Source organism: Sarcophilus harrisii, chromosome 4 (genome assembly GCF_902635505.1).
Source record: "Sarcophilus harrisii chromosome 4, mSarHar1.11, whole genome shotgun sequence".
In the NCBI taxonomy this organism is placed as follows: domain Eukaryota; kingdom Metazoa; phylum Chordata; class Mammalia; order Dasyuromorphia; family Dasyuridae; genus Sarcophilus; species Sarcophilus harrisii.
In genome coordinates, this window is record NC_045429.1 from 422,086,694 (window position 1) to 422,100,709 (window position 14,016).

A 14,016-nucleotide genomic window follows, 5' to 3' on the forward strand; every position below is an offset into this window, starting at 1 on the left:
AAGCATTATGTAAACTAGAGCATACAATATAAATGTAAAATACTGTAGTTGTTATTGTCATTGTTGCTGTTGCTATTTTTGGTGCAGCATTTGGTAGCTGTTCAATAGATGTGCTGAATCTACTGAAAGTCTCACTGTAAATGGTCCCTTGAGAAAGGGGAGGAAGTAAAGAAGGCACTAACATCCCTTCCTCTCAACCAAAGTGCTACCAAAGTTTAAGAAGAAACATAAAACTGTCAGAAAACATTTCTTGCTGATGACCTTCGGACTCTGTCAACGTGTGTGTCAGGGGAGGAGCAAAGCTGAAGTGGATTCAATGGGGAGTGAACTCAAGCAGCCTCAGGCAGTCCCTTGCTTTGGCCACAGTGGCTTGTTAAACTTGACAAACAGAGCAGGGTCAGGATGTGGTACTTTATGACTCCTCCCATCACTGAAGAGAGGCGGGGGAGGGAACAGCCCCTGAGGAGGATTAAATTTCAGAGATCCCAGAATCAAGCACACCATTCTTCAGGGAACCACAAGAAGCAAGAAAAACACTGAGCTTTTATTGTACAGAACCCATTCAGGGCTAGGCATGAAAGGGATGAATGAATGTTGTGGGAGTGTTTAAGTTCATATGAAAGGGCCTTAGATCTGAAGTGGGGGATCTGAATTTAAATCTCTCCTTTGACACTTACTGTGTGACTATTCCTCACTTAGTTTCCACATCTGTAAAATGGGATATAAATGTTTAAATTTCCCACCTCACAGGGAGGTTGTGAGAAACAAGTGCATTTTATGAATTACAAGTACTATCTAAATATCCAAATATGTTTACACCACTTGCTGGCTGTGTGACCTCGAACAGATAAGCTAATCTGTGCCTCAGTTTCCATATTTGTGAAATGATAATAATCATTAGCACCTGTCCCTCAGTGTTGTTGTAAAGTGTTCTGTAGCCATAAAACTTTATACAAATGTTAGCTCTCATTTATTATTATTATATGATGCTTGTGTGTGTATGCTGAGTTAACAATTTTTAAAATTTATATTTAAAATAAAATAAAAAAAAAAGAACTTTCACAAAATAGGTATTCCTTGCAGCAATGCAAATTGCAACCCATTCACATTTTAGCTAGTGGCTTCTCAAACTGCTGTGGCCAAAATAATTCACCATTTCCTAGCCAATGCTTTATTGATGAGTTTCAATAAACTTAGCTGGAATGGTTCTCAGACAACAAATACAAACTGTTGCTGGTCCCACAGTTGACACCTTTCCAGTTTATAAAACTAATCAGAACTAGTTTTGATAGTATAACCTTTAAGAATATAAAATTATCTCCACACCATAAGGAGGAAAAAGAAAAGCAATTGTCATCATTAGAGAAACAACTCTGAGTATATGTTAGGAGCTTCATCATATTTGGAAGACAGCATAAAAGTTACTACTTTATATTAGTTTTTTATATATCTGTAATTATTTATGTATATGTTGCCTCTTCCATTAGAATGATAGTTCCTTGAAGGCAGAAGGATTTTATCTTTGTAACCCTAGTATTTGGCACAATGCCTGGGAACACTGTATTTAAGAAATATCTCTTGATTGATTGATTAAGATAGCTTCCACAGTTGTCTAAAAGAATAAATACAATATATCCAGTCCTTCCTGCTGGGTCACTACTGTCTGTAGAACACTGGATGAGTCACCCCACTGTCCTATGTAGAGAGCTCCAGATAGTGGGGGAACTCTGGGTAAGGTATAAGACCCTTTAACCCAGAGGAAACTTACTGACAATACCTGGTTTGGCTCCCCATTTCCTTTTGGTGCCTACATCCCTTCCTGAGAAGTCAGGGAGGGCATGACTACGGGTGTTTTCCTTGAAACAAGGAATACTTACAGCAAGAGGTATTTTACATAACAGGGTGCTTAAAGTTAGCACTTGATCAGTGTGATTGATGAGATAATGGTTCTGTAGTTCACACATACTTAGTGTGCTATAATGATGTAATCATACTGAGGTATTTAAGGACTGACAGAACTGGAAATGAGACTCTCCATCTTTGACCATCCTGGTGGCCTTCTTCACTCCTCCACTCAGACTAAGGCTGGTCCAGAGAGCCTACAGAGAGCTAGGACAGACACTACTTTTTGGCATCCAATGTGGGGCATTAAATGTGGGCCCCTAGATGTGAGGCTTTGGATGTGAGGCCCTACACTCAGCAACTCAACTGACCCAATCATAAACTCAGTCCCTCTGACCTAGAAATAGGGTGAGTACAAAAACAGACAAGCAGGAAGATTCAGTAAGGGCTAAACTGGTCACTTTCATTTTTCAGCCGAAATGGGGCAAATACTAAGAAAAGACCCTCCCCTCCCCTGAGGGGAGTATGTAGCATGCATAGTTAGGTTAATAGAACAGCAAGGGTTGTTGATAACTCAGAGGCAGATCACTGGGTTCTTAAATATATTACAATGCATAGTCCTAGGCTTTGTTTTCTTAAGTGTAAAATAATGGGGTTGGCCTGTGTAGGCTGAAGTTGAATTCCAACTTTATATCTTTGATCCTATGATCGTATATTTCAAAAACTTTACTTTTCCCTGATCTCTTTCTGCTCTCTAGAAATATATACAAAAACATGCAAATTTGTTTGTTTTTCAGTCATTGTTCAGTCAAACTCTTTGTAATTCCATTTGGGCTTTTTTTTGGCAAAAATACTGGAGTGGTTTGCCATTTCCTTCTCCAGCTGATTTTACATGAAAAAACTGAAGCAAACAGGTTTAAGTGACTTGTCCAGCACAGCTGGTAGATGTTTGAGGCTGGATTTGAACTAATGAAAAAGAGTCTTCCTGACCCTAAGTTTGGCACTCTATCTACTGTGCCACCTAGCTGCCCTTAGAGCTATATATCTGTACATATGGTGAGGATTATTCTTTTTATTTATTTAAAAATGTCCTGTCTAAAGGAAATTAGGTGTTGGTACATCACAGTGACTAGTCAGTATCTTCACATTCATTACAGGCTATCAAATTAAGAATAATCTGTTTAAAAGAGATAATGTTGTATAGTGGAATAAGGGCAAAATTGGACTTCAGAAGTCCTCTGAATTCTGGTTTAATATCTGCTATTTAATAGCCTTGTGAAAATGGAAAGTCGTTTCTGTAGCAACCACTTCACCTGTAGAGGAGGTAGATAATAACTTGCTAAAAATACCTCCTAGCTCAAAATTCTATGGTTGTCATAGAATTTAAAACTGGAAAAGGCCATTTAACCAAACCTCTCCTTTTGTAAGTTAAGAAACTGAGGACCACAAAGGAAAATGACTTCTTCAACATTACAGGAATATTAAGTGGCAGATCTAGGTGTTTATCCTAAAGAAAGACATTATAAATGAGAAGAAAAACAGCCCCACTGGAAATGTTAATATTAGCTTCAGTGAGTAATGTCCAAAGTTCATTCCTATCTGTTCCATACAATGAGAGATAGAGCCCGTAGTTTTCGGATTTTTGCAAATAAGAAAAGCAATTGCAGTTCAACAAATCATGCAATCACCTGGAAAGTTTGTTTCTGAATTCACATTAGAGCAAGAATATTTAATAATATTTTATTACATTCACATAGTGCTTTGTTCAAAGCATTTTCACATATATGAAATAATGTAGATAAATCCTCCATCCTCCCTATATGAAGAAATAGAGTGCCAGAGAAATTATGAATTCCTAAAAGTTCCATAGAAGGTTATGTAGCAGCATTCAGAATAATACCTAGATCTCATAATTATCAATCTAGAATTATTTCTATTAATCCTAGTATCTTGAGGAAAGATCAGTGAAAAAGGAAATCTGGAAAAGGATTCAGGATAAGATGAGGGATTCAAAGAAATGATTAGGAGAAGGGAAAGGACATAATGTAATTAGAACACACAAATGGTCCATGGCAGCGAGTACTGCACAAGTTTATCAGAATTCCGCAGGAAGAGAAGAGGCAATGTGTGTCACCATGGATAGAGTGTTGCCTTTAGAGTACTATGAGTTCAAATACAGCTCTGCAAATCACTAAGTAACACTGAATGAATCCGTTCTAAGGCTCAGTTTCTTCATCTAAACTATAAAGTATTTAAACTAAGTGATCATTAAGGTCTGTTTCAGGTCTGGATCTATGATCTCATGAAAATCAGAATTGAACTAAATACTCCTTTCCAATCAAATATCTTATCCTGAAAACATAATTGTTAACTTTATAAATAGTTCATTTAAACTAAATTCAAAATGGGGTATAGTGGTATAGTAGAATGAATAATGGATAAGAAATCTAAGATTTCAGTTCTGCCATTATTTTTTTTTGACATTGGGGAAAATCATTTAACACTTTTGAGAATTAGTTTTCTTATATATAAAATTAAAAGGTTAGATTAAATAAGTTCTAAGGCCCTTTTAAGACCTAAAAATTCTATTAGCTCTATCTTCTTGGGTCAATATAAGAATAACAGTTCACATTTAAAATCACTTTGAATTTTTAAAAATACCTTTCTCATTACAACCTTGTAGTAAAGATCGTAAAAGTATTATTATTCCCATTTTACACCTGAGGAAACTAAGTCTTAGAGAGATAAAATAATTGATCTGTGATTATTCTACATGGTAGCAAAAGTCAAATTCAAGATTAGATCCATACACCTACTTCAGGTTCAGGGCTCTTTCAACTACTTTACAATTCAAATAATTTCCCATCTAATAATTTAATAAAACTTGTTTTTTCTTTTCCTCTGCCCTTTACTGTAGCATAGAAAGTGAAACCCTCACTAAGAGGCTAAGCAAATTTTTAACACTCCACAAAAAGAGTTTGGGTTTTGATTTGAATTTTGTGATTAAATTTGGGTCAGTTCTTTATTCTTCCAAACCCATATGTCCCCATCACAGTCTCTGTCCATGGTGCTGATCTCTTTTTCTTTCAGTAAAAACAAAAGAAAAGCTTTTCAGTAATTCTGAGCCTATATAACTTTTGACTAAGCTATAGAAAGTTATATGGACATTAAAAAGCTCAAAAGACATGCAGTCCCTAAGAAAAATTAATGTTGGAACTTTGGCGCTAAGATAATGTGACTAAAAAATAAAATTATGAGAAAGGGGAAATGAACAAAAGGCATGAAAAGATGAAAAGTTAATGTAGCTGTACAAATGAAATTCTGAGAAAATGGAATTTTTTTCGATATTTGAGTTTCTATGCAGGTATGGGTAGGAACATCAGTACAAAGGACACGCCCTATTTCACTAATCAACGCTCCAGCCAAACATTACTACTTATTATTCCCTGATTTCATCATAGCCTCTCCCACAACCAGAACTTTGTTTATTTACACTATTATCCAAACCTAGAATACTTTCTTCCTCAACCCAGATCAAGAACTAAAGCTACTCTCTTATTCTAAATCCAAAAATCCAAGGTATCTAGGTGACACAGTGGGTACAGCAGCTTTGGTGTCAGGAGGACCCAAGTTCAAATCCGGTCTCAAATATGGACACTTAACACTTATTAGCTGTGTGAATCTGCACAAGTCATTTGACCCTCAATTGCCTTGCCAAAAAAAAATTTAAATAAATCCAATGATTCATATCACCTCTGGACTCACACTCTAATTCAACTACACTTTGATCTTTAAGTAGCAGTGTGATACAGGGAAAAGGTTGTTGGCCTTGGAGCTAAACAGACTTGAATTTAAATAAAAGTTCTAACATTAATTGGTTGTATGACCATGAGCAAGTCAACTAATTTCTCTAAAACAATTTACTTAACTATAAAATTTTAAAAATTATACTTAAAAGGGTTGGTATAAGAATAGCATTTAATAAGTCTCAACTACATGAATTGAATTATAGTATGTATCAATCTCACTCACTCCCATATTCTCAAAAAAGGCAACTCCATGAGATATTAGATTTGGATATTAAAACTTAACATCAGAAATACAAATCAAACTTCTCAGGGTATCATTATGCATCTTGAAAAAAATTGGTCCCTTAAATTTTCAGGTAGGGATGTCATTTTGAGTATTATACATTCAGAAGTATTTTGAAAAATAATTATGCCAATTTTTCCACTGCTTTAGCTGCTTATCCTTCCAGATAAAAACAGTAATGATGATAATGATGATGAGGAGGAGGAGGAGGAAGAGGAGGAAGAAAAGGATGAAGATAATAATTTCTATTTATTAGAACTTTAAGATTCACAGGGGGTTTATAAAGTGTCTTACTGGCAACACTATGAAATATAATATTAAGAGTGAGCATTTGTATACACTTTTAAGATATGCAAGATGTTTTACATATATCAGTTCATTTGTTCCACACAACCTCCAGTGAGATAGATATTGTTATCCCTATTTTATGGATGAGGAAACTGAAATTCAAAGAGATTTAATGATTTGCCTAAGGTCACACTGGTAGCAAATATGTGAGGCAGAATTTTAACTTAGGTCTACCAAACTCAATCAACTATACCATTTAGCTCTTTGCAATTGTAATAAGACTTTGCACTTGCCTTCCAATTTGTGTCATAAATATAGGATACCCAGTATTAAAAATGCGTATTCCATCTCAAATAAATGGTATGTGAATTTTTACTTGCTCTCTCCAAGGCTATCAGTGACCTCTTAATTGTTAAAACTAGTCCCTGTCCTTCATGATGTATCTGTGGCTTTAAACATTGTTGATCACTCTCTTCTCCTGAACATTCTCTTTTCCTTGGGTACTCATGACATTGTTTTCTTCTGGTTCTCCTCCTACCTGACTGATTACATCTCAGAGTGTTTTGTTGATTCATCATCTCTGTCCCTGAACCTTTGTATAGTGAACCTAGGATTCTCTTCTAGTGACTCTTTTCCATCTTCACATTCTCCTTCTTGGTGACATCATCAATTCCCATAGGCTCAATACTGCAGATAAATTTCAACCTATTTTTTCAACCTTCATCTCTTTTTTTGAGTATCAGTTTTCCCATCACAAATCACCTACTAAATACTTTCAAATGAATATCTCATAGGCATATTGAATTCAACATATCTAAAGTGGAATTTACTATCTTTCTCCACCAAACCTATTCTTCCAAACAACCTTATTTCAGTGAAAAATGCCAACATTCTTCTGCAGGTCTGCAACCTGAATCATCCTCTATTCTTTCCTCTATTTCATTCCCATAAATAATAAGTTGCCATGTATTATCAATTCTATATTCACATTTCTGAAATCCATCTCACTCTCTTAACTCATTCATCTGTCACCTTAATTCTGATTCTGATCTTTCATCCAACCTATTGTAACAACTTCTTAGCCTTCCTACCTCCTGTCTCTACTTTCTCCGACCCACCCACTAAACAGCTACCAAATTAATATTCCCAAGTACTGGTATCCTTAAGAACCTTTAGTCATTCCAGCCACATCTAGTATTAAACATAAACTTATCTGACATTGAAATCACTTCACAATCTGGCTTTTACCTATCATTCCAAATGAATTTCATGTACCTTGCCCAGAATTTGAATTCAAATTCAAATCAGTAAAGCTACCATCCTTCATACATGACATTCTATTTTCTGTCTTTGCATAAACTGTCCCTATGATTAGAATGCTCTCCCTATACATTTTAGCCTCTTGGAATCTGCAATTCCCTTAAAGACTTAATTTAAGTGCCATCTCCAAATGAGATCCTCCAGCTCTAATTTTTAGTTTTCTGACCATCTATTCCCCGAAACACTTCATAATTATTTTGTTCAGACTTTGCATTTAGTTATCTGTGTGCTGTGGCTCCCAGTAGGATGTAAGCTCCCTGAAGACAGGGACTGTTTCTTGCTTGCTGCAACTAACATGGTGGGTGTTCCATAAATGTTTGAAACAAATAGCAATCTATTCACCAATGTGCTCTTTTGTTTTCACATCTCTCCTAGTTTGCTTTTTCTAAGAAATTTTTTCATGGTAAAATTCACAGACTGCAAATTCCAGCAGGAAGAGGACAGCCTTATAAAATAAATTAATAGGCACTAAGTTTATCTGATATGTCTGTGACTTTTTTACCTGATTCATTTTTCTGGTGAAGCTGTACAGAAGGAGAAGCTGTGTGAGATAGTGAATTTTCTGGAGTATCCAGTGACTCTGGAGTCAAAGGAGTGTGTGTGTGTGTGTGTGTGTGTGTGTGTGTGTGTGTAGGTGAAGTGTTTTTCAGTCGTGTTGAAATCCTACCACTGATATTTACTATTCATATGATTTTGGGTAAGTAATTTGTTACCCTCCCAACTTCATTGTCTTCATTTATAAAATTAGGGAATTTGATAAAATAACCTCTAAGGTCATTTTAACTCTAAATAAATGACTTTCTGATCTTTAGATTTAGAACTGAATTTTCTTTAGGAATGCTCTTTCATTTTTAAGACAAATGTAAAAGAAATATAAAAACTCCTCTAAATTGGTGTATCTTTACTAAAAGCGTTTTTTCTTCCAAAAACCATTTCTACAAAAAGCTTTGATTAGCTTAAGTATGTATGTTTAGAAATGTTTCTATTAGATAGCTGCTGAATTCTCAGGAAATTTTCTAACCTATAAAAGAACCCAAAGGGGCCAAGGGGAAAAGTTTGGCTACCAGCACCACCAACATCAACTTCATGGAAATGCTCAAACATGTGCATGTGCACACACACACACACACACACACACACACACACACACAATACTTGGCTTGGATGCCAACTACCAAATGAAAATATTGGTTATAAAAACAAATACTTGTTTCAGAAAACTACTCTTATGAAGTTATCAAACAATTAAGCTAAGATTACAATTATACCTGGAGGTTAAGGAGTATTTGTAAATATGTTTGGTTAATGTTAAATTGTTCCCTTAAAAACAGTCACTATAATGATAACAAAACAATGAATAATAGAAAATAATAATAAATAACAGGAAATAATGGGGGGGAAGTTGTGCTAATGTGGAAAATGAAGATGTCAAAATTTTAGAGTTGGAAGAAAATTTAACAATCATCTAGTTTTAACCTCTCATTGTACAGATCAGAAAACTGAGGCCTGGAGAGGTTGAACATCGGTATTCTTGGTTCTTTATATCTCACTGGTGTTACCACATATTAACCACAATTTAATGAATGAAAAACATTCCTTCTTTTCCTCCTAAATTGTTGTTTTGTTTGTTTGTTTGTTTGTTTTTCCCAGTCATAACACCCTTGGGATGTCCTTACCTTCCAGCCTTTGTAATGATCATCTCTGTCCCAATGTCATGAAACCGTTTCCAGAGATCAGCACATTGGAGCTCAACCTGTATCTCCTCCATGGATGAAATGGGGGGAGGTGGGGGACCAGGAGCACCTGATGTAAGATCCGGGTGAGACTCAAAGGAGCACGATGTCCTCTCTGTGAGCACCTCTGTGTCTGAACCAGTGCTCTGCTCTGAGTCTGCAAAACAAACATCAAACCATAAGTAGAAATTTTCATGGCCTCACCTTGGGATAGAGAAGATGAAAAGAAGGGACAAGTGAGAAGAAAGGGTCAGTAAAAGGAGACTAGAAATTGGGAAGCTTCAGAGCACAGAACTCAGGGTATTTTATTATTCTTTATGGTTTGTTGCTGTAATTTATGGCCTCGTTTCAGGTTTCACATTTCCAACATGACATCTGGCATTTTAGTAAGTTTTAGCAACAGCTGAACAAAATTGTCCACATCACAAGTTATAAAGAGTACCTAATGTCATTGTGTTGGAAAGAATGAAACATAGGGCATGGGGTAAGCTATTAAATACAAATCAAAAGAAAAGTTTTAATTGATTTGAAAATAGGATTTATAACCTTTATAGACCACTTTACAGAGGTGGGTGAAGGGGAGAAAGGGAGGGCTCCTGCTCAACTGCATCCCAATCTAGGCCACAATGGATAAATTAGCTCCTCTAAATATTATCCTCCACCCCAAGCTTAATGTTATGAGCATCTATACAACATAGGATGCTCCAAGGTCTTCAGAGAGCTAATGTATCGTATATGCTTATAAAATCTCCATTTTTTGAGAGAATGACCTTTCCTAAAACTCCAATAAGGTCATTTTTGATGAAGAAAGGGCTGCTGACTGTTGCAAGGCAAAAGGAGCAATAAACATATGGAATTAGTTATCCGGGAAGGCTGTTGAAATAAAGGGTATAAATGAGTTCAGGAGACACCTAGATTGGTTTCTGAAGTATGAGGAGTGAGGAGGGGGAGCCCAAAACAGGAAGGTGGGTTTGAAAGCAACCAAATAAAAAACTGGTATGTTGAGCCAGATGGCCCTTTCCTTTTCTGACGGTATCATCTGTGCTGATGAAGAGAAGTTGAGGGGAAAAATAAAATAGTGGAGAAGGCTGAGGTCAAACTTAATAGCAGAGTTGATATGGTGGGAAAATGTAAAGAATGGGAAGTTCAAAAAAATGTTACTCCCCAATATCCAGAGACCTCAGCATTTTTCAATAATGATAATTTAAATCATAAGTCACATTTACAATGATTTCCACAATAATGATGATAAACCTTTACATGGTGCTTTTGAAGTTTGCAAAGTACTTCATGTATATAATCTTTTTTGATCTTCCTAATGACCCACTCAGTTACTTGCTATTATTTATTATTTCTATTTTTACAAATAAGGATACTGAGATAAACAGTTAAGTGATTTGCTTAAGATTACACAGTTAGTAAGTATCTGAGTCAGAATTAGAACTCAGGTTTTACCAACTCTAATTCCAGCACTCTATTCATTATGACAACCACTTGTGAGATAGATGGTACAAGTATTAATCGCTCCATTAAGAAAAAAATTCTCCATTTTGCAGAGAAACAAACTAAGGTTGAATGGTTATATAACTTGCTGAAGATTACACAGTTAATAAGTGTCCGAGTTAAAACTGAACCTAAGGTTTCCTAACTCCTAACTTGTAAACACTCTTGTATAGGAGTCCTTTGTAGCATAAAGGTCACCATTGGTGGATATTTTTCTGTTTCCTGGCTCAGGGCCCCCATCCCATTTCCCAAAACAACTTCACTATTGGACAGCCAAATTCTACTTTTACAGTATATAAACAACAACAAGTTTTATTAGAAAAGCTACATAGGGAATCATAATAAAACAAACCCACAGCTTCCTCAGATGAATGCTTCTCAGAACAAGGAACCCAAGACTGCTTGTTGAGTTTCAGCTGAGGATGTAGATCCTCTAGGGATGGGAGAAGGAGGAAGGAGAAATGACTGAAGTCATATAAAATGTAGTAAAAAGTGAGAAGCAATAGAGATGACTATTTGAAAAATATTTGAGAAAGAAAAAAACATCTTAATCAAAGAGGAAAGGAAAGGTTGCACATAGGCACATGCATGTACATACGTATACATACATGTAGCAACTGAGCTGAGACTTGAAGGAGGATAAGAACTCTAAAATGCAGAGATGAGAAAGGACTACATTTCAAGAATGAAGATACACTTGTTGAGGTGAAAAGACAGCATATTGAATTCACAGAAGTGTATCTATTTTGGTTGGAATGTTGATAGCACAAAGAATAATGGGAAATAAGACTAGAAAGATAGGTTAGACTCAGACTGCATAGGGGTTCATAAATGAAAGGATAAGTAGCTTGAATTTTATCCTCGAGGCAATTAGGAGCCACTGAAGTTTTTGGAGTAACACAGTCAGACTTGTAAAATGGAAAGATTACTTTATGAAAGCTGGATTGGATAATAGAAGAAACTATGGAAGCAAGCACAAGAAAGGAAGGAAGCATGCACCAGTTAAAAGGTTGTCTTAATTGTCTAATTAAAGGGTGATAAGTTCCTGATATACAGGATATGTTCTTGTCTCCAAGGAATTTATAATTTTTCCGGGAAAAAAAGAAATAATACACATGGAACAACTACAACAATATAAAAAGATAAACATATAATTAAATGTTCAATATGTGATGATAACTAAAGAAATCCCCAGTTAGTGGACAACAGATACCTAGTGACTTGCAAGATGTATTTATATCAGAGGGAAGGCCATTTTCAGATGTAGTAATTTACCTCCCTACACTGGGAATAAAACCAAATATTTTTGGCTCTTAGATTTCCACTCCATTTGAAAGATCATACTCCCACATGAAAAAAAAAAAAAAAAAAAAAACCACAATGACCTGCTAGGCTTTATATTCAGAACATGGGCTCTGCGCCACTTTTGTTATTCTGTTTTGCCAGAGTGCTGCCATTCAGGCAAGGGGAACTTTCCAACAGTATATCAGTGTACTTTTTGCAGTTTTTAACTGTTACTGGAAAAAACTGGACTTTTCACTTTATATGGACTTTGTAAAAGTGAGGAGGCCAAAGTCAGCCTCTGGGGTAAACCAAATAATGTTATCTGGTAACAGTTAACATTTACGTAGCAAATAAGGTTTGCAAAGACCATATATGCATGTACATATACACACACATATATACACATGTGTATGTACATAGATACAGACACATCTATATGTATATATGTGTATGTACACATGGATATACATACATATTAATGAGATAATATTTGTGAAATGCTTAGTTTAAGATCTGGTACATTGAAAGTTCTTAAAAAGAAATGCTTTTCTTCATTTGGACCTCACAACTCAATGAGATAGGTCCTGCTATTATGCCCATTTCACAGGTCATGAAACTGGAGGAGGTTACATGACCTAGAAGTCACAGAGTTAGTAAGAATCTCAGGTAAGATTTGAACACATATCTTCCTAATTCCATGTCCAAAACTCTATGCACTGGGCCACCTAGTTGTCTCTCATTGTAACAGATTTCAGATTCATTGTAATGTGTTTCCTAATCTTAAAAATGGGGGGTGGGGGGAGGGGGGACAGCTAGGTAGTGCAGTAGATAGAGCACCAGCCCTGAAGTCAGGAGGATCTGAGTCCAAATCTGGCCTCAGACACTTAACACTTTCTAGCTGTGTGATCCTGGGCAAGTCACTTAAACCCAATTACCTGAGCAAAAAACAAAAACAAAAACAAAAAAAAATTGCGGGAAACTTGGACAGATCCTACTTAAAGCACCCCATAATCAGTACCATCGTATCTTTTTACTTTGTTTCATTCTAATCCCTTCCCCTTTCGATTTTCATATATTTTGTCTTCTAGTCAAATCAAACTACTTAATGTCTTCTTTGTTCATATTAGGTGTTTTCTGAGCACCAATGAATTTGCTTGCGCTGTTCCTCTATAACTGAATCAATCAAGAAGCATTAATTAAGCAACTTTCATGTTCCAGTCATTGTGCTAGCAGTTGGAGATGCAAAGACAAGAGTGAAACAATCCCTATTTTCAAGGAGTTTATATTTTGTTGGAGAAAAAAGCATATGTGAATAAAAGTCAGACGAAATTTACACACGGTAAATACAAGGTGAATGGAGATGAAAGCACTATCCACTGGAGGCACTAGCAAGACCTTGTATAAGAAGTGACACAAGGTTTTTTGATATGTGCCTTTCTCTTTGCACCTTCCCATTTCAATTATAATCCTATACTCATTCTTCAAGACCACTCAAAGGGTCATGAAGCCACTACTGATCTGCCCTTCCTCACACAACACAATTCAATTTGGAAATCATTTTTCCTACCTCCCAGTGTTCTAGGCAATTCTCTAGAACTATAATTTGCAAAGAAGGTGCCAATCTTTATTGATAGAGAGAATATCCCAACCTTCAAGTTCTTTATGCCAAAGGAAAAAATGGATCCCTATCTTTATCCCTAAAGTTTGCATAGATCTATAGCACTCTTAGATCTTTCTCATATTATACATATACAGTGACTAATGCTGTTAATGAGTCCTGTGAAGGCTCATCATTAGGTGAAACATCATTATCAAGGCACTTGATTACATAGGAATGATTAATTATATTACAGTAGAATTTCAAAGCCTTAAGTGATGTTCGTTTGTAATGTTATTAATGGCTATATTTAGAAATACAATACAATTTAACAAGCATTCATTAAAGCCCCTCCAA

At 35.8% G+C, this 14,016-nt stretch overlaps 1 protein-coding gene across 1 annotated transcript in view; it reads right to left on the reverse strand.

Moving 5' to 3' along the window:
- The window catches only part of TBX15 (T-box transcription factor 15), a 142,691-nt gene that overhangs the window by 50,333 nt on the left and 78,342 nt on the right, over positions 1-14,016 (reverse strand). The window contains exon 2 of the mRNA XM_003769848.2: positions 9,219-9,432. Coding sequence (XP_003769896.1) covers positions 9,219-9,432 — 214 coding nt within the window. The remainder of the gene's footprint in view (positions 1-9,218; positions 9,433-14,016) is intronic.